The sequence below is a fragment of the Homalodisca vitripennis genome, chromosome 3 (genome assembly GCF_021130785.1).
Source record: "Homalodisca vitripennis isolate AUS2020 chromosome 3, UT_GWSS_2.1, whole genome shotgun sequence".
Taxonomy (NCBI): domain Eukaryota; kingdom Metazoa; phylum Arthropoda; class Insecta; order Hemiptera; family Cicadellidae; genus Homalodisca; species Homalodisca vitripennis.
Genome location: NC_060209.1, coordinates 54,803,654 through 54,831,489, shown reverse-complemented (window position 1 = coordinate 54,831,489; position 27,836 = coordinate 54,803,654). Strand labels below are relative to the sequence as shown.

At 37.0% G+C, this 27,836-nt stretch overlaps 1 protein-coding gene across 1 annotated transcript in view; it reads left to right on the top strand.

Annotated features, from left to right (window-relative positions):
- LOC124358202 (nesprin-1-like) overlaps positions 1 to 27,836 on the top strand; it is a 363,429-nt gene that overhangs the window by 302,197 nt on the left and 33,396 nt on the right. The window contains exons 134-135 of the mRNA XM_046810494.1: positions 4,356 to 4,658; positions 25,194 to 25,451. Coding sequence (XP_046666450.1) covers positions 4,356 to 4,658; positions 25,194 to 25,451 — 561 coding nt within the window. The remainder of the gene's footprint in view (positions 1 to 4,355; positions 4,659 to 25,193; positions 25,452 to 27,836) is intronic.

Sequence of the window (27,836 nt, the reverse complement as noted above, 5' to 3'; positions counted from 1 at the left end):
GTAAATGTTATTCTCTTATTTTTACTCCATAACCTTTGTTCTGTTTCATAATTAATTAGTTGTTTGTCTAACGTTCTGAAATGAATTTATGAAAATAAAATGTGAGTAACCCTGGCAGAAATGGCAGCCATTTAATTATCCCTGAACTTTGTATTATGGTACGCTAAATAACGCATTTTACTGTGTGAAAACCTTTTATCATGTGATGTACAAATGTATTTTTAATAAAATCTAAAATTTATGCTTTTACTAATAGAAGTTTCTAACAAACTTTTTAAATTTTTCAATAAATCCTCAATATTTTTAAAGTTGATTTTAATTTTTTCGTATTTTTGGCTTCGTTTATTGTTATTTTATATTTACGTAAAAGCATTTGAACCGGCTGCTCAGACAACGTACAATTTCAAAATTCACGTTGTAATTTTTTTAAAACATTTTTGCTGTAAAGTATGTAATAAACCACGTTGTTTTATTTGCTAAATTATAAGCAAGACCGATCAATTCAAAATACCGTTACTCAAAAACGTTATTCTATAGTTAAATTGGTACCTCTAATAATTAAATTTACCAGATAACTTGTAGGTTTTCCCCTAAGGACCACACATTCGGTAAACCTTGAATGTCCTGCGGGTAAAAAGTATGTCACTGTTGTTCAAAGCCATTATCCACCAGCTTTATTCGGTATTTACCATAATTAAAAGCTTTGAGAGTTTCTTTGAACTGAAAGCTATGAGCAATACCAAAATGTGTAATAATATCTCACATAATTATTTAAATCTAAGAAATTATGAATTGGCTCATCAGCTCATTGTAAATTCTAAACAAGCTTTCGGATTTAATATGCACTAAATTATTATACTTCACTTTACTTATATTTATCTAGAACATTTGCAAATCAAAATGAAATCAAATTACTCTTGATTTTCAAAATATACAATAATTACAATTCCAAGCATTCTGTACTGAAAATACCGCCACATGGGTCGAGGCCTGTGCATGACGGCGAGCTCTTATTTAAAACATTTTTAATAGAACAGACTTTTGTTTTATATATCCATACAATAAGCACAATTCAGCTCACACATCCAGTCCCACAGAATAAAATAATAGTTACCAAAAAATAATAAAAATAAATGTCAAAAAAATGCAAAGCAAATCAATAAAAAAACTACAAAAAAGGTTTTTTGTTGTTTGTTTTTTAATATAGAAAAAATGTATACAGCATTACACCTTTATTTAAAATTCACCTAATTTCAAAAATTAGTTAAATATGTAAAACAATTAATTTTTTGCTTAGAATGTATGTTATCAAGTGTTTTTCTTTTGTTTATTGTTTGTATTTGTAGAGTGTTTACTTTGTATAGATGTGTACTTAAATGAGTTGTAAATACAGTATTTTTCTAATTGTTCTTGTTTGAATATTTGTTGTCAGATATTATCCACACATAAAAATATTAATTTACTAACTAATATTTAAACTCTCCAAAATGGACATTATTTTATTTTATGACCTAAGTCTTTGATTTTCCATCAACTCAATACTATGATTTTCCGCCGACTCTTATTTGGTTTTTACTCATAATATCATCATATTACGTGTACACAATTCGTGCTTTGATTGAATTAATCCACACCAAATTGTTACATGTGTTGTTGCGTTTTACACACACAGCACTACATTGCAGGGCACACATATTGTAAAAATTAAACATGAATAAACGACAATTACATGAGTTTGCGAGTGGCACCTGTAGTAGGTGCCCTAGTAGTTGTAACTGCCGTTAATGTTGAGTAGTGTGCAACATAACCTCAAATTCGAATTCGACAGTAGAGTGTACTGTAAATACTCGTAGTACAAGTACTGCGTGCACGACACGACATCGATACCGTCTTTATCTCTGTATCACCTGTAGCAGTTCCAGCTGTGTAACTGATACCGTGCTAGTCTTCAGTTGTTTCCTAGTTCGTGCCATCTCTATCGGTTATGTTTGTTCAGTTGTTAGAAATATGTCCTGCACGGTCGACCGCTCGACATCTTCGCGACCGGACGGTAATCAGGTGGTTTGTGTGATCACGGTAAACTGATAATCTTAAGGGTGTTTTTAGGTTAAGTGTACAAAACGTAAACAGACGGAAGTAAATTAAAGTTTTTAAGATGTGTATGTGTATGTTATATTTTACAATTACATTAAACACGCGAAAATTATTACAAGATTACCGGCATCTGTTCTATTATCGTCTTCAAAGGGTTAAAGCATTCCTCTCAATATGTTCAGGACTTGAAGCCTGTGTAGCTCGGTCGAGTATAGCTTGTGAAGCCGACAAGGAGGGCGAAGTAAGCTGAACCGTGGAAGAAATCCAAGCGGTGGAAATGCTGTTAAAGCTGCATACTTGCACCATGAGCACACGAAGCTATTTAGACCGGGAACTCTCACGTTATTTATTACACAATGAGATCATGCCCGTGCTATTGTTGACCTAGACTCAGGCAGTTTGTGTATTTCAACACATCTACTTGGTGCTCGCGATACACATACGTATATAACAAATTAGGCGTGATACGATAACCAGTTTCGTCCGGTCGGTATGACGTGTACAGTACGTCCTAACAGGGGGTGGCTATCCCTATTTTCCAGTATTCACCGGGCAATTGAAGAATGTACAGTTCAGTTTACAAAGTAAACCGAATAAATACCAATCGGTCTTCCAATTAGTCTACTAATATTTTAACTTAATTACACTATATTATCCCCTGAACGTCTCCACGTTAGATACTTTCTTTTACGGATGTGATTCGTCTTATCGTACTATTAAAAGTTTTACCTATATTTGGTCATATGTAAAATGTATTCACCAAAGAGCTTTCACTCAGAAATACGTCTTGTCAGTTATAAAAATTCAAATCCCTTAAATTATCGGTTTATTTGGTATTATTATTGTTGTTTATAACTTCCAATAATGATAAGTCCCTTCACTAAATAATGGGATTGTTATTCATTTTTTGTTACATTTTATCGTTTAATATACACAGAGATATGACATTGATATTAGTGATGCTATGTAAAATGTTTTTACCCGTCCGCTCGTCGGGATCTTGAAATTTAAACCATAATTTGAATAAATGTTTAAGTGTTATGTGAAAATATATTATAAATTGCAGTTCGATTCCTACTATCAGGCGGAGGAGAGATAACGATTATCTCGCAGTTAATACAATAATCCCATAATTGCAGTCGCTTGTGTCGCAACCACAGACTTCCTCTGTACAACATGACATTTGTGTAATCAATCATATCGCAATCGATTGTAATTGTTAACGGATTTGGCCCATAATTCGTCATTCAAGTAACTAAAGACACGCTGTTTATTTTTGAAATGTCGTGCGGTCTCTTCCGAGTGGGAAGTAAAAATAGCAAGTTTTGTTTGTAGACCGATATAGAAGCGCGACTACATCAGCCGTCGTCGGCCAGAGAGAGTGATAATGATGTATCGCCCCTCAGGCGGGTCTCTTTACATGTTTCACAGCTAATGGATTGTGTGAGCCTTTTGTGTGTAATATCGTTATCTCCTAGGAGTATCCCGGTCATTTCATTCGTGGACCTACCTCGTAACAGATCTTTCGAAATATAGAATCTTCGGTCTGGTGATAGAAAATAGCTCTTTTCCTTCTTGTTTGCACGGAACTCAATGCATAAACTATACTAGGAAACTATAAAAAAGTCTGAAATTATTCGTAAAGTCATCACCCTATAAAGCCTTTCAACTGTAAACTGGTTTTTAGAATAATAACGTTCTCCAGGACTGTTGCGTATCATGTACTCCGCACTCAGTCCTCTAACTGTACTTCCGCTAGAGTAAGCAGTTACCGGATATTTACTTTGTTGTCAGATCTCTGTACTAAAAGTACTGAGGACAGTGTGAAAAAATGTTACGACTCTTTATGACGATGTTTTGATTGTGGCGTATAACGATAAAGAGGGATCAAGGGCAATGTGAGCGAGAGAGCTACGATGAATTGGTACGCAACTAAAATACTTATACCCTTTAATTGCTGTATTTGTTTTTACAATTCTAGCCTTTACCCTTTTTTGTCTTTTATACCATAAGGTTGTTTTGCCTTACCCAATGAAGATCTTTTACAGCCCCCGTTCGTATTCCTACGTTGTTTCTCTCTCTCACTTAGGGCCTGTGTACACGCTACCAGAACTCAGAGACTTGGTCTCTGGCCGTTGTTTGCACTGCCCACAGGGACTGTCGGAGTTACTAGGAGAGCGAGAGACTCAGGTGGAGGACCTGCGTACCCGCTTCCAGAACTCAGGAACTTGGTGTCTGACCGTTGTTTTCACTGCCCACAGGGACTGTCGGAGTCACTAGGAGAGCGCGAGACTCAGGTGGAAGACCTGAGGTCAGCCGCCGAGCCGCTCCAGGCCTCCTGCAGCCCTGAGGTGGCCAGGGAGATCGAGGCCGCGGTGACCGAGGCCGTGACTGCCTGGCAGGACACCGTCACCTCACTGCAGGGCCTGTGTACCCGCTACCAGAACGCCGTCCAGCTGTGGAAACAGTACAAGGAGGCGAGTCAGGCCCTCAACCAGTGGGCGGACTCCGCAGTCGACGACGTGGACACCCTGGACCCTCGGCAGGCCATCGGACATGTCAAGGTAAGCATGTAGAATCTTTATTGAGCCATCACCGCTTCTTCAAAATTCTGATTAAACTTTTCGTAATATAACTTTGGCGAAAATATAATACGATCATCAGTGATCAGGAGCTTTGCTTGCTGTAATTTACTGTGCAAGATGTGCATGTTGTAAAGTTATTAAGAAATAACGAATCGAAGTAAAAATTAACATTTTTCATATCATTTAGGTAAAGGTAGAGATAAAATGTAATTTAAATATGCGTTTTTGTGTGTGTGCAATTTTCATAGAAGACGCTTTGTACTGTTATTGTGAAGCTACAAGAGAATATGAATGACGTTTCTTCATGCTGGTGCACACGCTCACTTCCATTTTATAAACACATATATTCATATAAAACAGATCATAAAACCCGCACACGTGTAAGGCCAGGATATGCCACAACACTGTAAGCTGTAATGTTGTACAATTTACTGAGTTTGGCTCGTGTTTTTTTTTTTTTTTTTTTTTTTTTTTCTTGAAGATAATCCACAGTTGCTCTGAACGCTATCTAGAGCTCTGCAGAGTACAAGGGCGAGGCTCGTGCGTGAGATAGCAATCGCGGCTTGCATAATGCAATAGTCTATTCTCCACTACTGTTAGTCCTTTATTTCTTGAGAATAGTTAGGCTATACATATTGGTAATTGTTACTATAACGGAAATAAAACAAAACAACGCGATATAAAACAATGATAATACCATGTAGCCAGTTTAAAGTAATTACCGCGATTTAGGGGTACAATATAAGTAACATACCTGTAGATTACAGATTTGTAATTATATGAACAGCAACATCTAGACAGAGACAGGATATGTTTGTGATTGTAATCATCATGAAAAAGTGGTTCATTCTTTCATGTATGCTTGTCGGTGATTGATAAACGATCGTAATTATTATGATGTTTATTTAGATGTGTCTCTGTATCTAATTTGATTAAAATTATGTTTAGATATTTGATTTCAATAGCCCATTGTAAAACAATATAATGTAGGGTTTTACCTCGATGAGTCTGGTATTTGCGATTAGTTGTTGAAATTAATTTCTTTAACGCCTAATGCCACTTATATAGTCAGGTAGCCTAAAAAGTGAAGTGTTTTAATGTATTAAAAATTCACACACGAAACTCATTAATACAAAAAAAGGTAGAAAATCAAAATGTTTAGCGTAATTTTGCAACCTACAAACCCCTACCCTCTTATGTTCTTCATGAGTGCGTGTAAGAAATGTTCTATTATATCTCAGCTTATTGTTATTGTGTGTAAAAGAAATTAACATATTTCCATCTGTGAATAGTAATGAACGGCGGATACCAATATAATATGTAGAAGAATGCTCGTAATCGGAGTCCATCACGTTTTTTGTCAGGTAACGTTCTATTAGTTTATAAACCTACATCTGAGGATCTGCTGAATGTTTTTAGGTCTGGTGACGTAAACCTCAAGATCCTTACAGTTGTATATTAGCGTATAGAGTGTAAAACTGAGATAAAATCATTCAGGTCAGGGCGCATCGTTTATTTTACATTCCACGGAAAGGCTAGCAAGTGGAGTCTAGTTGAGGTATGTTGAAATTCTGCCACTAAAAAGAGTGATGTGTGACAGAGTCGTCAGTAGCAGATGTTGTCCTTGAAACTGTGTTTTGTCGCTAAGGAAGATTTCAAAATATACATGGTAATGCTAGGCCCGAATACAAAATCAGCTAGATGTTGATAATCGTAGGCTTATAAAATATTTATGAACAAGCAGACCACAATGATTATGCGAAAAAAACGTACAACGAATAAAGCTCACGTATAGATATTTGCGAAGAAAGTGCACAAGGGTCAGTGTGGCAGTTTAGGATAGGTGTTACGTTACCAGAAAATGAATTGGAGCTGCTTTGGGGTGAGTCATCACCCAATACAATAGACTGGCATTTCCGATCGGAAATACCCCTGGACATCAATCCGGGCTTCGGTGGCGCCTTCGGCACCAACCCTGCACTTCTGGCGAGGAAAGAAAAACGCCCCTTGATAATACCCAAATTCAAGGTCAGATCACGTGAGCGCAAAACATAGGGGCTATTCCTCTTGTCCAAAAAGGTTACTTGTGTGTTTTCTTCGCAGTGCACTTATTCGCTGTGCGCTTATTTTGCGACACCAGAATAAGGCCGGAATCGTTTCACTACGCAAGTATGGTTATGGAGGGTTTGAACAGAACAGTGACATGCTCGCGGTAGTGTACATAGTATAATTGTCACTTTTTTCATATTGCACTGTGTTTTTACAAATTTGCATGTTTGTTTGCAACGTTTAAAAATCTTGATTTGAATTACCTTAATTCAGAAACGAGTAAACATAACATTGTTTCTTTTTTCGCGTATGTTTTATTTGCTTCAAAATTTAGTTTTTAAATGGAAAATAAAATACACCTGTTTATAGACAGACTGTTTATAATCGTGTACGATCGGTCTTTCCGACAGGAAACGTCCTTGGCATAAATTCTGGCAATCGTTCAATATATTTGGCTACAATCGTGGAGCAGACCTATGGCCAAATTAAAAATAGACCTTGCTCAAATATGAAACCCTTTCTCTTCAGAGATCAACATTGTTGAATCGTTCTCAAAGGTCGCTCAACGCATTGAAAATGGAAAGACAGTTGCTAGTGAAACGCCAATATCAAATTTATACTTTTTGTTTTTGATTTAAAATTATTTATTCATTAAATTCCTTTGTATACTGGAATGAAAATATTCTGGTATACCATATTTTGGGTGTGGTTTCACTTTCCCACCCACATCCATCTTACTGCGTGATAAAATTTACAATTTTTTAATGTTCACAAATTATGTTTCCAAAAGAAGATGGATACGGGTAATCACACTTCCCAGAGATTATGTTTCAAGATTAGTTATAAATTTCGATATTATTAAAATATTTTATTTTCTGGAGTGCTTCTGCAGGGCACATTCCTGCAGCTGGAAGCGGATATTGACTCGGAGGTGATTTACAAGCACCCTGAGTAGTACAATTTCGACTGTCACTGTGTGTTCATCATCACCGACTTCTCTCACCAGACCAGCTGCAGCAGTCACGGCCTGAGCCAACGCCAAACTTAGAAATTGACATTAAATTTCATGTTCAATGAATTCTTCATAAGTAATCCAGACATTTCTTTGATTGTCCAGAACTATTGTCAAATCTATAATCGGGAAGGCTGGAAAAGTTGCTCAGGTTAATTTAGATCGAACAGAAGAAGGCTTTAAAAATACATGAGTTTTTATCCCTGCTCAGCAACGTTTTAAAAGAAAGGTCCCGCCCCTGATCCGCCATAAAAAATAACTGAGTTGGTCATATTGTACATATATTTCCAATTTTTATATTCATTAATAATTCACAAATTTTTAATTTTAAAACCTTATGAAATGAAAATGCATGCTCTGATTTGTGCATGGTAGTTTTCCATTGATATCTTCCACTTAATTCTGAGGCTGGGATGAAAACCGCTCGGATAATTTTGATCGTATTAGAGTTAGAGTCGTAATTTACATATGTAAATTTAACATTCAGACAAGAATTTCACATAAACTCGAAAAATGAATGAGATTTAACTTAGATAGTACACCTATTTCATTGTCTGCTTGCTTAATACGATTATAATACCTCTTATACGCGTAGAAGTGTTGACACTTTTGAGGCCTCCAGGAACCAGATTTGGGGGTTTTTCCGAAGAGAATCGCTACTGATACAAGTTTGTCTATAATAGTAAGAAAAGCAAACTTCCTAACGCTTACTCACTAACAATACTTTCAATGCGTATTGTTGGAAAAGGATAAAAATACCCTCTACTTTATTACTTTTTTATTTACTAAAATTCTCTTTTTTTGTAAATGACAGTAGAATTTCACGAAGAAGATCGTCAAAGTACACGTCCCTCAAATAGCAATTAATTGTTATTATGCCCAACTCTCCTCGGTCCATTCTAGGAAGCTCCAATCTTTATCGTCCCGGCATGGTCACCAGAAACCTGGTTTTGAATCTTAGTTTGGAAATGGCACATTTTCGCGCGCTTATAAATGATCTTCTGGACCTACCGTGAAGTAATAATCTAGTTAACGTTTCCGGATTATATAGCTTCAAATCGGAAAAAATATATGGAAAAGTCCATCTGGTTGACGTTGTGTACAGTTTTATATTGACAGCGGAGTCGTTCGGTCGTTCCACATCTTGTCGTAAGGGTTTTGTGTCTATAAAAGAAGCTAAGGCAGCATTTTCGGCCGTAAGTGATGTTGTAATGAGGGAGTTGCCTCGGCTATCGCAGCACTGACGCAATCCATTGATCGTCCCCAGCAGCGGAGTAGTTTAGTTGGTCCACATCTTGTCGTAAGGGTTCTGTGTATACACAAGAAGCTAAGGCACCATTTTCGGCCGTAAGTGATGTTGTAATGAGGGAGTTGCCTCGGCTATCGCAGCACTGACGCAATTCATTGATCGTCCCCAGCAGCGGAGTAGTTTAGTTGGTCCACATCTTGTCGTAAGGGTTCTGTGTATACACAAGAAGCTAAGGCACCATTTTCGGCCGTAAATGATGTTGTAATGAGGGAGCTGCCTCGGCTATCGCAGCACTGACGCAATCCATTGATCGTCCCCAGCAGCGGAGTAGTTTAGTTGGTCCACATCTTGTCGTAAGGGTTCTGTGTATACACAAGAAGCTAAGGCACCATTTTCGGCCGTAAGTGATGTTGTAATGAGGGAGTTGCCTCGGCTATCGCAGCACTGACGCAATTCATTGATCGTCCCCAGCAGCGGAGTAGTTTAGTTGGTCCACATCTTGTCGTGTGGGTTCTGTGTATACACAAGAAGCTAAGGCACCATTTTCGGCCGTAAATGATGTTGTAATGAGGGAGTTGCCTCGGCTATCGCAGCACTGACGCAATCCATTGATCGTCCCCAGCAGCGGAGTAGTTTAGTTGGTCCACATCTTGTCGTAAGGGTTCTGTGTATACACAAGAAGCTAAGGCACCATTTTCGGCCGTAAGTGATGTTGTAATGAGGGAGTTGCCTCGGCTATCGCAGCACTGACGCAATTCATTGATCGTCCCCAGCAGCGGAGTAGTTTAGTTGGTCCACATCTTGTCGTGTGGGTTCTGTGTATACACACAAGAAGCTAAGGCACCATTTTCGGCCGTAAATGATGTTGTAATGAGGGAGTTGCCTCGGCTATCGCAGCACTGACGCAATCCATTGATCGTCCCCAGCAGCGGAGTAGTTTAGTTGGTCCACATCTTGTCGTAAGGGTTCTGTGTATACACAAGAAGCTAAGGCAACCATTTTCGGCCGTAAATGATGTTGTAATGAGGGAGTTGCCTCGGCTATCGCAGCACTGACGCAATTCATTGATCGTCCCCAGCAGCGGAGTAGTTCAGTTGGTCCACATCTTGTCATAAGGGTTCTTTGTCTACACAAGAAGCTAAGGCAGCATTTTCGGCCGTAACATCACTGACGCAATTCATTGATCGTCCATAACTGTGGAGTAATTCAGTTGTTCCACATTTTGTCGTAAGGATTCTGTTTCTACACAAGAAGCTAAGGCAGCATTTTATATTATACTACATCACTTATTGTCCTTCTCTTAGTTCGCAAAATGAAATTCTTAGTTTGATGCGCCAAATATATTTCAAGGAAATGAGTAATCCTTTCTTTTGAAATAAATAGGGTTGTGACATTTCCCCCAAATGTTTAAACTAACAAGTATATTTCTATTGTGGCTGTAATCTCTTCTGTGACCATTCCACTTCACTTATTTACGTTTCCTGGACGCCCATAATTCGCAATCTTGTCCTGCTAATGGTCTACTGGTGAAGGGATGTTTGCCCAGAGGACGAGGGTTAGAGTCCAAAGTACGGAGCGGCTGCGGCTAGCGGCTAGCGGGAGGTGGGAGACGCTTGAGCCAGCGCTACGCTCCGTCATACAGTCAGTCAGTGTTGGCGAGTGCTGCGTTACGCTCTATCCCGCGTCATCTCGCGTTGTGTTCTTAGTTTGGCGAGTGTCTTCTATTGTGCGCGTGTTATTTGTGGCTGTGTTGTGTCTTGACCTGGATACAAATTCTTCAAAGCTGAATATTCTGCCAGGAATCCAATTCGACTCGGGGAAAAATAAATATAGAATCAGGTTTGTTAAAAATAATTTTTGCTGTATTCAATGGAATATTAATTTTGTTAATTTTTTATTTAATTATCAGCGTTTAAGTGAAATATTATTATCCGGTTAATTATGGTTCTCAGCTTTACAAACAGTTATAATCTACTCTTTTACTTTAACGTATTGTATAAAAACGTTATTCATAAAAAAATCAAATTTTGCACTTTGAATTAGTTTTTACTGTGAATTAAAGTCTTCATTAAATGTGTTGTCCAACTCTTAGAAAGATGTTTTTAAAATAAATATAGTGACAGTTAGTTAGATAATCAACAGCCGCGCCAAAGTAGGGGTGAGATCGTACAAGAATATATATGTTTTAATATTTATTTCTGTATCTAAATGTTTGAAAAGAACCCAAATCAGGCAGCTACCGTGGTGTTTATTTGTGGGTTATACCTAACCCTATCTTTGCTTAAGAAAACTTTAATTTACGTTTTTTTTTTTAGTCGAATATATTGCAAAAGAACAATATGTTAACCGGTAAATCTCTGTACGTCCGGCAGGGGAAACTGTCCCATTACCGGCCAGTTTACTGGGTTTTTATCGACTGCAACCTGGCTGCTGCTAAACACTGAATGTTTTACCGACTGTACTAATGTCTGGTCCCATGAAAAAGCGTTTAACCTAATTCGTTTAACTTTTTCAATTAATTTATTTTCCTCATAAGGTGTAAACAAAGGGATGAACAGTTAGCTACATTTTTATATACAAATATATTTTTCAATCTTAACTTTAAGCTGGTAAAAGATGTAAATCCGTAACCAATTAATCAGCGACTACCAATTAAAAAAAATTAAATTGTTCCATTACCTTAAACCAAAATTTGAAGACGATGTGTTGAACAAAGTCACGTCCTATGTAGTAGTGTAAAATTTTACGCCATGTTCTATTTATGGCATCGGTACTTAATCGAGGTTATTATCGGTGCTTATCTAAAGGATGTACATGTGTTAGGAAGTCTCCTTCAGATTAGATAGGACACCCAAGCTCTCGTTTTGTGTCGGAGTGTCAATAAGTCTGTTGTTTTGTATCTGTTTTAATCTGGAAAGAAATATGAAACACAACGTTAATATAAAGTTGTGGTCAACAAATTCAACATAAGAGTTCTATTCGATTCAAGTAAACAATTAATTGTTGATTTCCCTAATTCTAATAAAGGTATCGCCGAGACACGGCAAGTGGACACGCACAGCTCACAATATTGTTAATGTATTACAGTTTAGTTTGATTTTCTTTTATTCAAGAGTACACCTTAACGACCGACCTATGTACATCGTGTTTTAATAGGATTGTTAGTTGTAGTATGATACATTGTATTAATATGAAGTGAAACAACATTAGTGCAACTGCTAAGTGTCAAAGATGGCTCATCGGTGTGCGACGTTAGTGGAACTTCACATAAATAAATTCAACTGTACTTGAACGAGCCAAGCATACCTTAAAGTATGCACACAGTTTAAATTTTAGTGAAATAATTATGTTTGAAGCCCATAACGCAATTTTATTTAGTTTCTAGTTTTGTTAGTATCTAGAAATAAATCTAAAGAAATTTTGACAAGGAAAATCTATTTATTCACGTCACAAATATGTCAAGGTTTTTTTTAGAGTTACAAAGATATGTGTTTATGTTGTTAACGAGTTCAGAATTTTAACGTTTCTTTTAAAACTAACAAAACAAGTTTTAGAGAATGTCATTTTTTAAATAACAAGAGATATTTGTACTTTATTCTAGTATAAAGGTTGTTAAACGCTATTTGTATCAATGACAAATGGAATAAGTGAAGTAAATTAAATGGTTTCATGCACAGTCAGGAGAAAAGATAATTTCTCATCACACGCGTTGTCAATAGTGTTGTAACGCTCAACAGTTTATACAATATCTAAATCATTCTTATTTCTTAAAACTTACAATTCATGTATATCTTTAAACGGGACATTGTATGAGCTGTTTGGATTAGTACAAGCGTCCCCTTATTTAAATGTAAAAGTAATTTAAATTATTTTAGGAATAATTTCTCAAAACTTCATATAGCTGTATTGCTTTATAGTAATCATACCAGAATAACGGCTATAACAATAACCTCACTGTTACCCAATTACAATAACATTCAGTGATATAGAAACCGGTCGTGAATTTCATAAAATGATTCATTGTTCCTCGTACAACTCAGATCGTGTACCCACAAAAAAAATAAACGGGTCGTGTAATACAAAGCAGGTTCTGGGAACAGTGGTCCCTGGAGCACTTGTGTTTGTTGTTTTCAATGTTTGTTATTACGGTTTTGCTCTGTTTATGTTCAGAGCTGTATTGCTTTTAATTTGTTATATTGTGTTTTTGGCTCTGATATGGTATAAAGTATCGGTTGGTTTAATGTATAAATCACTGATTGTAGGAGTGTATCAATACACTAACGTATGACGTACTGGTATATGGCATGTGTCTAAGTGGATATGCTGGGGTTCTGTGTGTACACAAGAAGCTAAGGCAGCGTTTTCGGCCGTAAGTGGTGATGTAATGAGGGAGTTGCCTCGGCTATAGCATCACTGACGCAATTCATTGATCGTCCCCAGCAGCAGAGTTGTTCGGTCGGTCCACATCTTGTTGTAAGGGTTCTGTGTCTACACGAGTAGCTAAGGCAGCATTTTCGGCCGTAAGTGGTGTTGTAATGAGGGAGTTGCCTCGGCTATCGCATCACTGACGCAATGCATTGATCGTCCCCAGCAGCGGAGTCGTTCGGTTGGTCCACAACTTGTCGTAAGGGTTCTGTGTCTACACGAGTAGCTAAGGCAGCATTTTCGGCCGTAAGTGGTGTTGTAATGAGGGAGTTGCCTCGGCTATCGCACTGACGCAATGCATTGATCGTCCCCAGCAGCGGAGTCGTTCGGTTGGTCCACATCTTGTCGTAAGGGTTCTGTATCTACACGAGTAGCTAAGGCAGCATTTTCGGCCGTAAGTGGTGTTGTAATGAGGGAGTTGCCTCGGCTATCGCACTGACGCAATGCATTGATCGTCCCCAGCAGCGGAGTCGTTCGGTTGGTCCACATCTTGTCGTAAGGGTTCTGTGTCTACACGAGTAGCTAAGGCAGCATTTTCGGCCGTAAGTGGTGTTGTAATGAGGGAGTTGCCTCGGCTATCGCAGCACTGACGCAATTCATTGATCGTCCCCAGCAGCAGAGATGTTCGGTCGGTCCACATCTTGTCGTAAGGGTTCTGTGTCTACACGAGTAGCTAAGGCAGCATTTTCGGCCGTAAGTGGTGTTGTAATGAGGGAGTTGCCTCGGCTATCGCACTGACGCAATGCATTGATCGTCCCCAGCAGCAGAGTCGTTCGGTTGGTCCACATCTTGTCGTAAGGGTTCTGTATCTACACGAGTAGCTAAGGCAGCATTTTCGGCCGTAAGTGGTGTTGTAATGAGGGAGTTGCCTCGGCTATCGCACTGACGCAATGCATTGATCGTCCCCAGCAGCGGAGTCGTTCGGTTGGTCCACATCTTGTCGTAAGGGTTCTGTGTCTACACGAGTAGCTAAGGCAGCATTTTCGGCCGTAAGTGGTGTTTGTAATGAGGGAGTTGCCTCGGCTATCGCAGCACTGACGCAATTCATTGATCGTCCCCAGCAGCAGAGATGTTCGGTCGGTCCACATCTTGTCGTAAGGGTTCTGTGTCTACACGAGTAGCTAAGGCAGCATTTTCGGGCGTAAGTGGTGTTGTAATGAGGGAGTTGCCTCGGCTATCGCACTGACGCAATGCATTGATCGTCCCCAGCAGCAGAGTTGTTCGGTCGGTCCACATCTTGTCGTAAGGGTTCTGTGGCTACACGAGTAGCTAAGGCAGCGTTTTCGGGCGTAAGTGGTGTTGTAATGAGGGAGTTGCCTCGGCTATCGCACTGACGCAATGCATTGATCGTCCCCAGCCGCGGAGTCGTTCGGTTGGTCCACATCTTGTTGTAAAGCATCTGACTTCAAAGTAGAGTGATTTTCTTGAAGCGATATTAACGTGGTGTATGAAAGTTTCATGCTGATACAATCAAAGAGCGTTAACTATAACGTATGGACGTAAATTACTACTATAACAGCCATCAAATTAACATTTCGTTTCGGATTACGTACGGTATGAAATGTTCCGTTCCGGTGTCATTGTTATGTCTTATCGTTCAGGGCTTGTTTCACTCCCTTTATGTTAATTCTTTGTCTTATTTACTGAACTGATTTATAACAGTGTACAATATTAATTTATAGATTACTAATGTTAATTTAATTTATTTAAAAGACCTAGTGTATTTGTCATATAGCCTTCTGAATACGTGGCGTTCCATAATGTACAAACTACAAACATAATAACTAGAATAAAAAGCGGTTGTGTACGTTTCTTAAGCACTATAACTTGAAATGTGACGTGATGATCACTTTCTTTGAATTACTATGTTTAGTGCATTGATAATAATTCCAAGAATTTACGATGAACTAACTGCACATGAAGACACCAAACTTTAATGTGTATTATAGGTAAAACGCATAAAACAAATATTATATTAACGATAACAGACTCACAGTCATCTCATGTTTGGTTTAACGAAACCAATAATTCTCTTTTTCAAGTTTCCTATTAACTATAATTGTTGGTTTCAAAGAATAAAAGGATGTCGGACATGTGGCATCCTTATTTAATAAAATTAGAACACGACGTTTCGAGGATTGGAATCTATATTCTTCTTCAGGTTCCAAACATCCTTAGGATATAACGTTAAACATACACACAAATGTGACTAAAATGGTTGTTTTTTTTCTACAGCTAGTTAGTTCTGTTGTGAAATTAGACTTCGGCGAGTTCATCGCTATACAGTTTGGTCCTTGGTTTTCTGTGCATGTTTATTCTTATATCTTTAGGGGTGTTTGATAACTGAAGAAGAGGATAGATTCCAATCCTTGAAAGGCAGTGTTCTATTTTTGTAACTTACAACGATGGCAAATGTACTAAATCCTACTATCCTTCGACACCAATATGTGTTTACCCACTTGGGTAAGTGCTTGTTATACACCCTTTGATAATCACAATAAATTAAACTATAGTTTTTAATGTATAATAAATCAGATAGAAAGTTATCACTGCAGACATATCGCATGAATACTGTTTTGACAAAAAAATTACATTAATGGGCATATTGATTTTAACGTTTGTACGCAATTTATTTTGTAACATTTAAGTACGAATTAATTTGTTAATTTTATTGTTATTAAAGCGAGCTATTTGCACACGTTCAAACCGCCAAATTTTCTCCTCGCCCAACCGACTTTTTCAAATCGCGCTCACAGTGACGTGCCTATCGCAGCGATTAGTTTTAATGAGGAATGATTGATAACATTTAACTATACCACGACCGCCTATCAATCAAACAAGAGTAGGCCTTCACGTTTTTGCATCTAACTACAGTAAGCCACTGCGCTCGGCCTTCGCAGTCTGTCCCGTGGTTGTGTGTTCTACTATTATCTGTGTTGTTTTACGGTAAAGCCGACTCATCACCGATGTCACAACACTTGTCCTCATTCTCTCCCTGAACGTGTCAACAGAAATTCTTTTTTCTATCATCCAAGAGTTATGCACCTCTCAAGTGCGCGAACAGACTTTAAAAGTTATTTTACGTGCACCTGTAAACGTACAAGATAAAATGTCGTTTTAAAATCATAATATAACATATGCATGTTTGAAAATCAATACAAACTTCCAAGGAGGTATCCAAAGTGCTTTGGTGGTCACGTGAATGATGATCTCGTAATTCCATGGTTACGAAAGAAAAATCTTCTTGGATAATTGTGTTTCAAGAACGGCATGTTTAAGTCGTATAAACCTGTACATGCTGCTAATACAGACGGTTACGTGTAGTCTAAGTACATAGATAAACGCATGTTGATTCAAGCCAAATTAGCAGATTAGCAGAGAACTCATTTGAATTTTCATTACAACACACATTTGTAATGGAGAAAATGTTCATTAAATACTGTTCCGGAACTGTACACTTTGTGAATAACAAAACTCAATAGCCGTACATGTGTACGAGGTTTGGTATTCGTTGAAAATACTCATAGAACTCAATATTTTATGTAAAAGTGTATACAGGTTATTACTATTGCTTTCAACTAAAATAAATCGGTACAATCAATGAACCTGACAGAATGTAAAGGAAAGGTTGTCGCACAAACGGACAAACTACCTTTTTACAACAATATTAGTAGCCTTCTTCCTTGGACGTAGAGGGACCTGTGTACCAGATTTAAAGCAATGAATACAAACCTTATATTGGTTTGTATTATATGAATAAGGTTTGTATTCATTGTTTAAAGTTTCTGACAGACTGTTCTGTCAGTATTTAGCGCACAGGCGGACAGACAACAATACGATTTTAAGAAGGTCCTGTCGGATCCTTAATAGTTATTTTTATTACATAAACAGATAACATAACGTTAATAGATAACACGCTTGGAGTGATAAAATATATGTTACGTAAAATGTACGTTATCCGATTACGTTATGCTTACCGTTCACGGTTGCGGTAATTTAGGGTTTATACAAGAGCAAAGGCAACAGCCTCCATCTCCATCTGCCAACCGTCAACGCATATGCAGGAATTTTACCACTTGTGGCCGTGTGGGGTGGTTTTTGTAGTCCAGCAGTGACTTAAAGTAAAAGTAAAGATTGGAAGTAGTTCTGGTGTAGGTCAGATGTCACTAAGAACCAAGGACGTAGCCAGCTAGGGAGTCCAAGGGGTCCGGACCCCCTCCCCAATGTTTTCAATAACTTTTTTAGTTAACGATTCTTATTATTTAGATAACTCAGTATTGCTAATATTTACTGCTATGAAATCGTTCTCGGCAACGAAACGGGTCAAGAACTTTTAAGGAACAAAATAGCGCCTTACTCTCTGTCCACTACGGGAAAATATCAGTTGTCTGGACCCCCCCCCAAATGTTTTTCCTGGCTACGTTCTTGCTGAGAACCGTTTGAAAACTCGTGACTGGATTCAGCATATCAAGTTAACACCATGTCACTTGTAAAAAGAAATATGTTTCTCAGGTGTTCTGATAACTTAATGATGCGAATAAGGTATAAGCGGTTCTGTGAGATGGCTGCTCGTGTCAGAACAGAGTAGTGCCATACTGCAGTTGTAAGGTTTGGGGGTGGATAAATGTCGAGTAGAGGTAAAGGTCAGACCAAGAATAGCGGCGGCTTGCGTATGAGTATACACAGACTTCCCGTACCGTACATCGCTCATTCAAACTTAGGAAGATCATTGAAATATATGGACGACTGTCAAATCGATTGTTGTCTCCCTGATATTGTGTTAAGCAATATCGATATAGAAATTGTAAGTTTGCTGTGTCAGCTGTTTATTGTACGTAGTTATGGCACAACTTCACGCTTGAGTCATCTCTATTCTGGACATGCAGTTTTCACACCATTATCCTGTTTGTGTGGAAGCCGGTTTAGTTATCGCTCCCATAACTGACCGACTGTTGTTCCATCATTTCCTCATTCCCTTTTCTTTGGTTATGGACAAGTGATGGAAAGCTTTGGTGATATTTCGCTGAGGTTAGCAATAATAACAGGTAACTTATTGTTTGTACATTAAATGCGTGGTTAAAATTTAAACTATCTTGTCTGATTTTAAACTGAAAAGCTTGAAAGCAAAATAAAACACACCGCATATTTTATATTTTTCAGCAGATTTTGAGTAACAAATTAAGCGTGTACGGTATACGAGCATGCAATTAACATAATGTATTATGTCGTTTCCAAATACATCACCTCTCTAAAATGCTTCAATTACATTATTCTATAAAAAAATCGATATATTAATCGGTAAGGATTGTTTGTTAAGTTTTTCTTATGTTTACATAAAATAGATGATCAGTTTGAGATTAAAAGATTAATATAATCTATATATATAAAAATGAATGTTTGTATGTTTGTCATTTATGGAATCGTGAACTATTGGACCGATCATGATGAAAATTTGTACGTATATGTATTTTTCCACGGAGAAGGTTTATAAGCTATGCCCATCCCTTTCCCGATTCAGGATTCCGCCCCACTGGTTACAGAAATACCCATAAGAAATGCATTGCAGCAAACATATGTTAACGTCTTTTCAAATTTTTAATCAGCTGTTCTTTGTAAACATATATTACACTTATAGTTTTAAAGCATAGAGTAAGCTTAAGAGAAACGACAAATTTTGTTTAAACTGTTTTTGCAATCACTGTTAAACATAGACTTTACTATCCAGATAATACAATTCAAATTTGACGTAAAAATTCACCTTTAACTGCAATATTTATTTAATATAAACCATGCTCATGCTTGATCAGAAGAGTAATGCAGATATCATAATTACTATCTTACGTTGGCTACAAATATAAAGAATGTTATAAAATCAACCTTAGTTGTTTTTTTTGACAGAAGTATGGTTCTCAAAACTCCGTGTGTACATATTCTCTCGATCGAGACAACAAAGCAAGCTCAATCGTGGCATCGGAGATATAACTAATTTAATCTAAAATTTATTATAGTAAAAAAAAAAATTTACTAAGTAATATAAGGACTTCGGTTCTTAAGATTTGCGTGCGAAGCCGTGGGTAACAGCTAGATAGAGGCAGGAATATGGTACATACCTTCATAATACGCCCAAGAGGCTCACGATGGAACGACTATCAATTATCTCAGCAATGTTTAGAATGTGATAGAAAAAGAATAAGTGAATATAGTGTACTGTTTTCAACGGGAAATTGCGTGCGAAGCCGCGGGCAACTTTTGCAAAAAATTATTGAAATGCGCAGCAAAGCGCGCCGGGCCCGCTAGTAAATATATAATTATTAAAGCGGTTCACATAATTCACGTATTGCATACATAGGACATGGATCGTCAATTTAGCATGAACCGTCGACTAACAAGACGTATCAGTAAACAATGTGTCAACGGAAGGAAGTCTTCTGTCGCTCATCATTGTTTCTCTAAATAAAGAGATCCCGGCGCAATTGTTAGTCACATTAGTCCTGTGCCCCTCAGAGGCCATAGCTCTCCCCCACCGTTGACTTTATTAAAACGTCGAACGGATATTACTGTGAAGTTTGGATGACTCATCTTATTCCAAGGAGATAATGAGCAGATATTGTGTCAACGGATGTCGTATGTTACTTAATCGTTGTTTGGTTCAGTAGGGATCCGGACACATTGTTAGTCACATTAGTCCTATGTCCCTCAGAGACCATATTATACCTAATCGTTGCCTTTAATAAATGTCGAACGGATATTGATGTGAAGTTGGATGCCTCATCTTATGCCAAGAAGATGAAAGCAAACATTGTGTCAACGGATGTCTTCTGTCACTCGCCATTGTTTCATTACCATAGAGACTCAGACATAACCGTTAGTTACATAGTCCTATGTTCCTCAGAGACCATACATACCTAATTGCTGTCTTTATAGAAACGTCGAGCGGATATCATTGTAAAGTTGGATGACTCATGTTATGCCAAGAAGATGAAAGCAAACATTGTGTCAACGGATGTCTTCTGTCACTCGCCATTGTTTCATTATATAGAGACTCAGACATAACCGTTAGTTACATTAGTCCTATGTTCCTCAGAGACCATACCTTTGTCATCGTTGTTTTTAAAATGTAGAACGCAATTGATTTATATACATATATTAGTGTATTTAGATACTCAATCCCAGAAATGTAACCTGCGTACTCGTTTAAAATAGCAGTCGTCCGGAATTGCAAAATTAACGAGTACCTAGTATTGTTCAGTCCAGTCCACGTTTCCAACTCCAGAACAACCGCGGCGTAGGTGGAACGGCACGTGCGGATATTTCCAGGACTACACAAATAGCGACTGGAGTTGGAACGATTTCAAACAGATGTTGGATTTTAATCGACTTCGGTTTCATTTGTGAAACTGGATTTAATTAAGATAAACAGGATGTTTTCTAGAGATTACTAGAAGAGAGTTGACGAAAGATAGTTTTAGTAATTTCCATTCTTTATTGTATGCGGCCGGTGATCCCTTGTTGCTATTACCTGTTTTACGATCGAAAAATGTTGTAAATACAATGAAAATCTTGAGTTATTGTGGCCCCGCTGTGAGTTGCCATATTCAGCCATAACTTGTTATACTGGGCCTGTTATGATGTTTCCACGTAAACAGGAAAACTTAAGCGATAGTAAATTTCCGTTCTTAATTATATTATTTTCCGTCTAGGCGTTCCTGTACAGCGCTACGTGGACTCCTTCAAAACTGTTTAAATTTCTTTGTACTTTTGGGTTATATTGACCTGACAGACTATCAGCAAGTATCAACCTCTGGTTGAAGAGAAACGTGAATTTCCAATCTTGTGCAACTTCAGTTCATACATCTTATCACACACAATAGTGACGTGGTTATCCGGGATGCGGTTATCCGTAAGCTGTACATACTATTCTGATATTAGCTTACTGTCCGTTAGGAATTGATTACAGTCGAACGCTATAAATAGTGAACACCGACTGTGGCTGTGCGTGCGAGCGTTATGCCGCTGATGAGATTTTTATAGTGTTTCGCATTATCCGAAATTTCGATAATCCGTATTAGGCCTGGTTCCGTCAATTTAAGATAATCGCGTTCCTATAGTAATTGCAATTAAAACTGTTTGGGTGGGTCATTTGTTCAGTTGATAGTGATTTTAATTGCACTATTTACTTAACAAGTTAAATTTAACTCGATTTTCTTGCTCGTGCCATTTTTACCTGTTTGGTCAGCGACTTCAAATTCTCTTGGAATAAAAACTCCTAAATTGCACTTTCTTGGTTTTAATTTTAGGTCCTTGACTGTTTATAAATCAAATGCGTTGTGAATAATTGTTGTACAAATTTCATAAAGCCAACATATGTATCTTTGACATTTTTTTAATCACTATTTTTAATCCTTACAATTATAATTGATCGAATTTAATGTTTCAGCATTCTACAGTTAATAGTGTAATAAATGGCTAGTTATAAAATAATTAAATTCACTGTTAGACCTTTATTGTCTCTTGAGGATCAGTTGCCTATTAATGTTACTTGAAAATCCTTACTCTGTAATTTAGTAAAATAACACTTTAAATTGGGTTGAATATACGAGACTACAGCACCATTATGAAGTAAAACTTTTCAGTACATATAAATTTATCTCAGATTTAGTAATAGTAGTAGTAGTTTCGTAACATGAGTCCTAAATTCTTAAAATTAGCCAAATTACGAACATTTTGCTTTTGTCAAATTTCACTTTATGAAACTACATCAATTTTCAACCCTGTACTCATTATTTATTTTCGAAATACTGGGCGAATTGGACACTGTACACACTGTGTTAAGTCACCGGATGTAAGATCCTACTATAAATATTTTATTTCAAAATAAAATGCAAACTTGTCTTATAGTTTCGTATTTCAACAAACGCTTTACCTGTTTGGTTAAATTGTTCGTAATTTCAGTTTAAATGTTGATTTTGGATCAAACCAACATTTCCCTGTTGCGTCCATATCCCAGCCCATTGACTATGAATTTTTCTGGTTTGCATACTTTATATAGTGCTTGTGTTAATTTTAATCATCGCGAATGCTTTGTTTAATGTTGCATATCATAGCGAACATGTAATTGTAAGAAACGTTCGGTATCTACGTAACTCATTGTTCTGTTTCGTTTGTTCTTATTTGAGCGTATCCCACTCTTTGTTACGGACGATGGCAGACGTTTGTCAGTAAATCTCCCATTATTTTAACTCTTTTTAACTTGTTACATGTACAAGTGGTGTAATTCCGTTGGAAGAATAAATAAATAAGAATAAATAAATTATTGGGAAGAGAATACGTGCTTAATAGTGAAAATAATTTTCGCTATATGAGTATATAATAACCATCAGCATCTTGAATATAAACTTACCGATCAATTGATGATTGTGATTAATTTTGATCTATCCTTGACCTGTCTTCATTTCGGCAGATTGAGAGGCAACTGAATTATTAAGCACATATTTTAAAGAATTATATAGTCCCGTTTACTTATAACCGTTAACTTCAAAAAAGCGAGAAAGATTTTAACGTCTTCTCTCGGTTAGAACATTCATTATCTTGCTTGTAGTTGTGCTGTTATCAGTTGATAGTAGAGAGGTCAAGTCATGGTGTGGCAAGGCGCGGAATTTTTCGGTTCACCGAATCATGCCACTAAAGCAGCTGATCCGTCGGTTGATTACATAATCCATCTGTCATGCCCCAGATCGATAAGGTGTTATTGATTTATTTCCTGATATTCTCGTGCTTGTTGTAAACGTTGTCAGAAACTTGAAGTTGGTATTGCCGGATTGTAACATAGAAACTTGTACTTGTTAAAAGTTGAACATTTATTTTTTAAAGGCACAATGGTTCATTTCAAACTGTGTTTAAAACACCAAAGTTTAAATTTTTTCCAACAAAACTCGTGTTTTTAAAGTTGCCTTTCTCGTTAATGCACAATGTGTGTTCTTGCATGATAATGAACCAGACAGTAAGGAGAATATTCCACATAGAATGTGGTTTCTTGGATTTGATAATGTAACATTCACCTTGGAATGAACATGTATTCCAGTACACAAATATGTCATGTATGAATTTTACTGTCGTATTTTACCGAACAACTAACGTCAATAATATTATATTTGTAAATGCAATATTGGTTAGTGAATAAATAATATGTAAGTATAATCGCGTGAGCGTTTTATATGAATGTTTCTAATTATAAACTCCCAATACTTGGTGGAATTGTCAATGATCCTAAAGTAAACTCAAACTTTTAAACTGAGCATTAAGGTGGTGTAGTTTTGGCCGATTAATGTTGTTATTATTTCAGAGCTGTAGCATTTTAAAATAGCGGACTGAGGATCGGGAAAAGCGGGAAACTCATTACTCCATGATGAAATGGGGACATTTAAATTAATTATTTTAGGCAATTTTGTAAAGAAGCTCAGGGAAAACTGCTGATGATAAGATTATGAACTTATAACATTATTTATATGTATAAAATTAAAACTTTTAAAACTAATTGTAACTTTAAAAAATACAATTTTTAATTCAAATTTGACAGAAATTGCAATTTAAATATTAAAACACGTAATTTTCTTCAGTTATATTTCATACATATAATGTACTTTATCCTTGTATCTTCAGTCTTTTTTATACGTACTATTTCCTGCTGGATTGTTAAAACATTGATTTAATTTTCTCTTTCCAGAAAAGATATACGGTTTAAATAATTGTGATTTCGAAAGGATAACAGGATATTCTAGAAAACATGCCCAATATTATATTTGTAATATTTTATGGATATAGCGAGAAAAAGGGCGAAATGATATGAAATTAAATGAAATGATAATAATAAAATGAAGCATGTAATATAATTGGTGATTAGTGGGGATTGTTTATTGTAGTGTTTTGTCGTTTTACTTTAACGTAGTTTCAATTATAAAGATACTATATGTGTATGTGTTTGTGTTTTCTTATTTTCAAACATAATTTGTAATACCAATATAAATTATTATAATTAAATTCAATAATACAAGTATGTTTCACCTATGGCTACTATTAGTATCCAATTAATAATACAATAAAATAATTAAGTAATAACTGGTTAGAATAAAAAAGTTTAGGATTGAATAACAAAATAAGCAATACTGCCGTAAAACATCAACGCATTGTATTGAGAATTTTACAAAGCAAGACCAGCGTCGTGATTGAACAGATCAAAGAAAAAGCTGTTTGATCACTGTGACGAACGAGTTTAAAAAGGCCATGAGAAATTCTCACAGCATGTTCCTGAATATTTTTGTTGTATGCCTCTTTATGTACGTTTTATTTTCGCAATGTCATCGGAAAATATGAAAGTGGGGTTGTTATAAAAAAAATTAGTTACAGTTTTAGGACGAGTTTTTCTAAGAATTTACGCAGTGCAAAGAAGGCACAATGAAACATCCACTTTATGTACTATCATTAGCTGTATTTGGACTTCGGAATACCTTTTCTCGAAATGGTTGACAATATATCTGAACGCCTATGCCGTATTTTGCTTTGAAATAAGAAATCATTTCTTAATTTGTGACAGTAATGCTAGTAAATAACTTTTTCCATGTTTAAAATAACCATATAACTTATATGTAACATGCAGGGTTTTAAAACGAAGCGCAGAGAATTTTGGATGCACAAAGCAAACTTGCCAATCTGCGTAAGTTGGCATTTTTCTGTATTTGCTTTTATTTCGTATTGAAATCTTACGATATCGGTGTGCCCACAGGTGTGCGAGGAGCGGCTGGCCGAGCAGCAGCAGCGGTTGGCAGATCTGCATGCCCTGGTTGCGCAGATAGCCGCAGACGTGGGCCTGGACGCAGACTCTCTGCTGGGACCTGAGGTGGCTGCCCTGGGACACAAGCTGGAGGATGTGCGCGAGTCCTTGTCAGCACTGGTGGAGGCGGCCGAGGACAAGGTGCAGCACCAACAGCTCTGCACGGAGGATCTCCAACAGGCCAAAAGCTTCCTTACCACCGTGCAGAAGGTCAGTAGTGACCATCAGCATTTTTCTTAAAAAAATTTAGCGATATAGTTTTATTAAACCCTTATTTACGTGTAGTAACTGTTGATCACTTTAACAGCGTTGATAAAAATTAGCATTGCTCTTATTTTATTATTGTTTCTTCTACAGAACTTTTCAATTTACAGTAGTTTTCAAAACTATTTCTGCAATATTCTTGTTCTTCATTCCTAACTTTATCTTTAGTCAGCCCACTGATTAAACCCACTCTGGCAACACTTATAATCGTATTTCTCTTCTTTTGAAACCATCCATGCCAAACTCTGCGTTCTCCCAAATCTCTTTCTATCATTAAAAATGTGTTCAAACTTTGTGTTTATTCGTGCTCCAGCTGAACAGTGTATGTGTACGCTCTATCAGCTACTACTGCCTGGTGTGCAGTAGGGAATAAAAACATTGATGTAACACCTGGCTTCTTATATTTTAGTACTGCGTTTTCCTTTTCTTGCTTTCTAAGTTTGGAGTTATCTACAACACTGTCTTTTTCATTTATGTTAATTTAAACTACTATAAAGGTTTGTGTAATATATGGCTGTTGACAAACTTGTGGAACTTCTCTCCCCTCGACAGTTCAGGGCGCACCAAACCATAAAATGTTGAGTTCGATTTCCAAACTCATCAACACAATATGTTATTTCTACTTACAGATTTAAAAAATCATCAATTCAAATGTATAGAAGCATCTGAGTGACACAGAATGATAAAACATTTAGCTACGTTTAAACGAAAATAATGTTACTCACGTAAATGTAGTTTTAGTGTTTAACAAACTCTTCCAATGCGCGAGCCGACTTTTTAATGGGTGAAACAGCAAAAACTTACTTCTAGTTATTTGCTGCCTATTAAAACTAATTCGCGGAAGCGAAATAAGCGCCCTCCGGAGCGGCGGAGCCACATGCAAGTTCCCGCGCTGTGGTGAATTGGCGCCATTATTGTTCAGTGTACACGTCATTACCTAGCGAAGCGAAGTTCGGCGAGTGTTCTGCGTCCAAGGTCGACTTACAACAACCATTCATTATCACAACTTAACTTCTTACCAACTTTGATTGGATTTAATCGTTCGCTCGGGCCCGGCCGCGAACACTTATAACTGTGTTATTAGGTCAGACTGAACCCGGGAGGTTAAACATTTTCAGATTGGTTTTGGAGCGTTTTTCATTAAACTTATTTAGTGTAATTAAGTCATGCTCTCTACTTTGGTTTTATTTTTTCAAATTAAAATATAATTGCTTTGATTTTAGTCCCATAGTAACAATATTAAACCTTATGCACTTTAACGATTCATTTTAGACGTGGAATTACGGGAGATGTTTATTTTTAAAAACCTAATTAATACACATCCAAACGCGTTTTTTTTTTAGATATTTTAATAAATTAGTCAGGGAGAAATCTGAAAACGATTTCTACTTTTTTGTTTAAATATTCAAAAAGTATACACTTTTGAAAGAACATACTAAACAACATATCCCGTAACGCTACGATAAAAAATAAGGATGTAAGAGTGCATGATGTTTAACATTGTTGTTGTGAGGAAAACTCAAAGTTGTTTCACTTTGTTTCCTTAAAAAGTTCTAGACCTGTTTCTTTGTTGAGAACGATCTTTCAGCAGTGCATGTCAGTAATACTGAATTATTAAAATAATAATAATCGTTTACTAAAAAAGTAATTGAAAACATTTAAAATTTGGGAAGAGTCCGGATCCCTTGGACTTCCTCGCTGGCTACGTCCTTGATATGAACACATGCTTATGCATACAGTAAAAAGTAAAGATATAGTGTAAAAAGCCAGTCCTTAAAGTCAGTAACAAGATCTGATTTCAGCGCACTCTTGCGTTGCAATGCCGTCCCTATCTCACCGGGTTGTGTTATTATTTAAACACACTATGAGATCTGAGCAAGATATTCAAGAAAGAGTTCATCTGTACACTTTTAATTTTGCACTAAACCTCATTTCTACGTAGACATGAATGAGTGTGTGGTAAATTCATTCACGCCTCTGTATACAGGTATGACGTCTCTCTTCCGGATGTATGATCCTTATGAACCGCATGCTTACAACGCTATAGTCTAAATCGTGTATTCTCTGAAATACAAATATTAAGGCTTGTACAATTTTAGGAAACGTGTGAGAATCATGAGTGTGAATGGTGATTTTCTTATTTATCGATATCAGGGCCCACCTTTGGTAAAAACCCATTCCACTCTAATAAACTGTCCAGTGTGCGCGGATCATTGATGGTGGCCTGGCGGTAAATGAATGAACGTACAGTCACTCCCTGGAAATTGATTCACTCTAGGGTAGGTCTCGTAACACTGGTGCTGACTGTACCTCTCGTGTTAACTCGCTTCA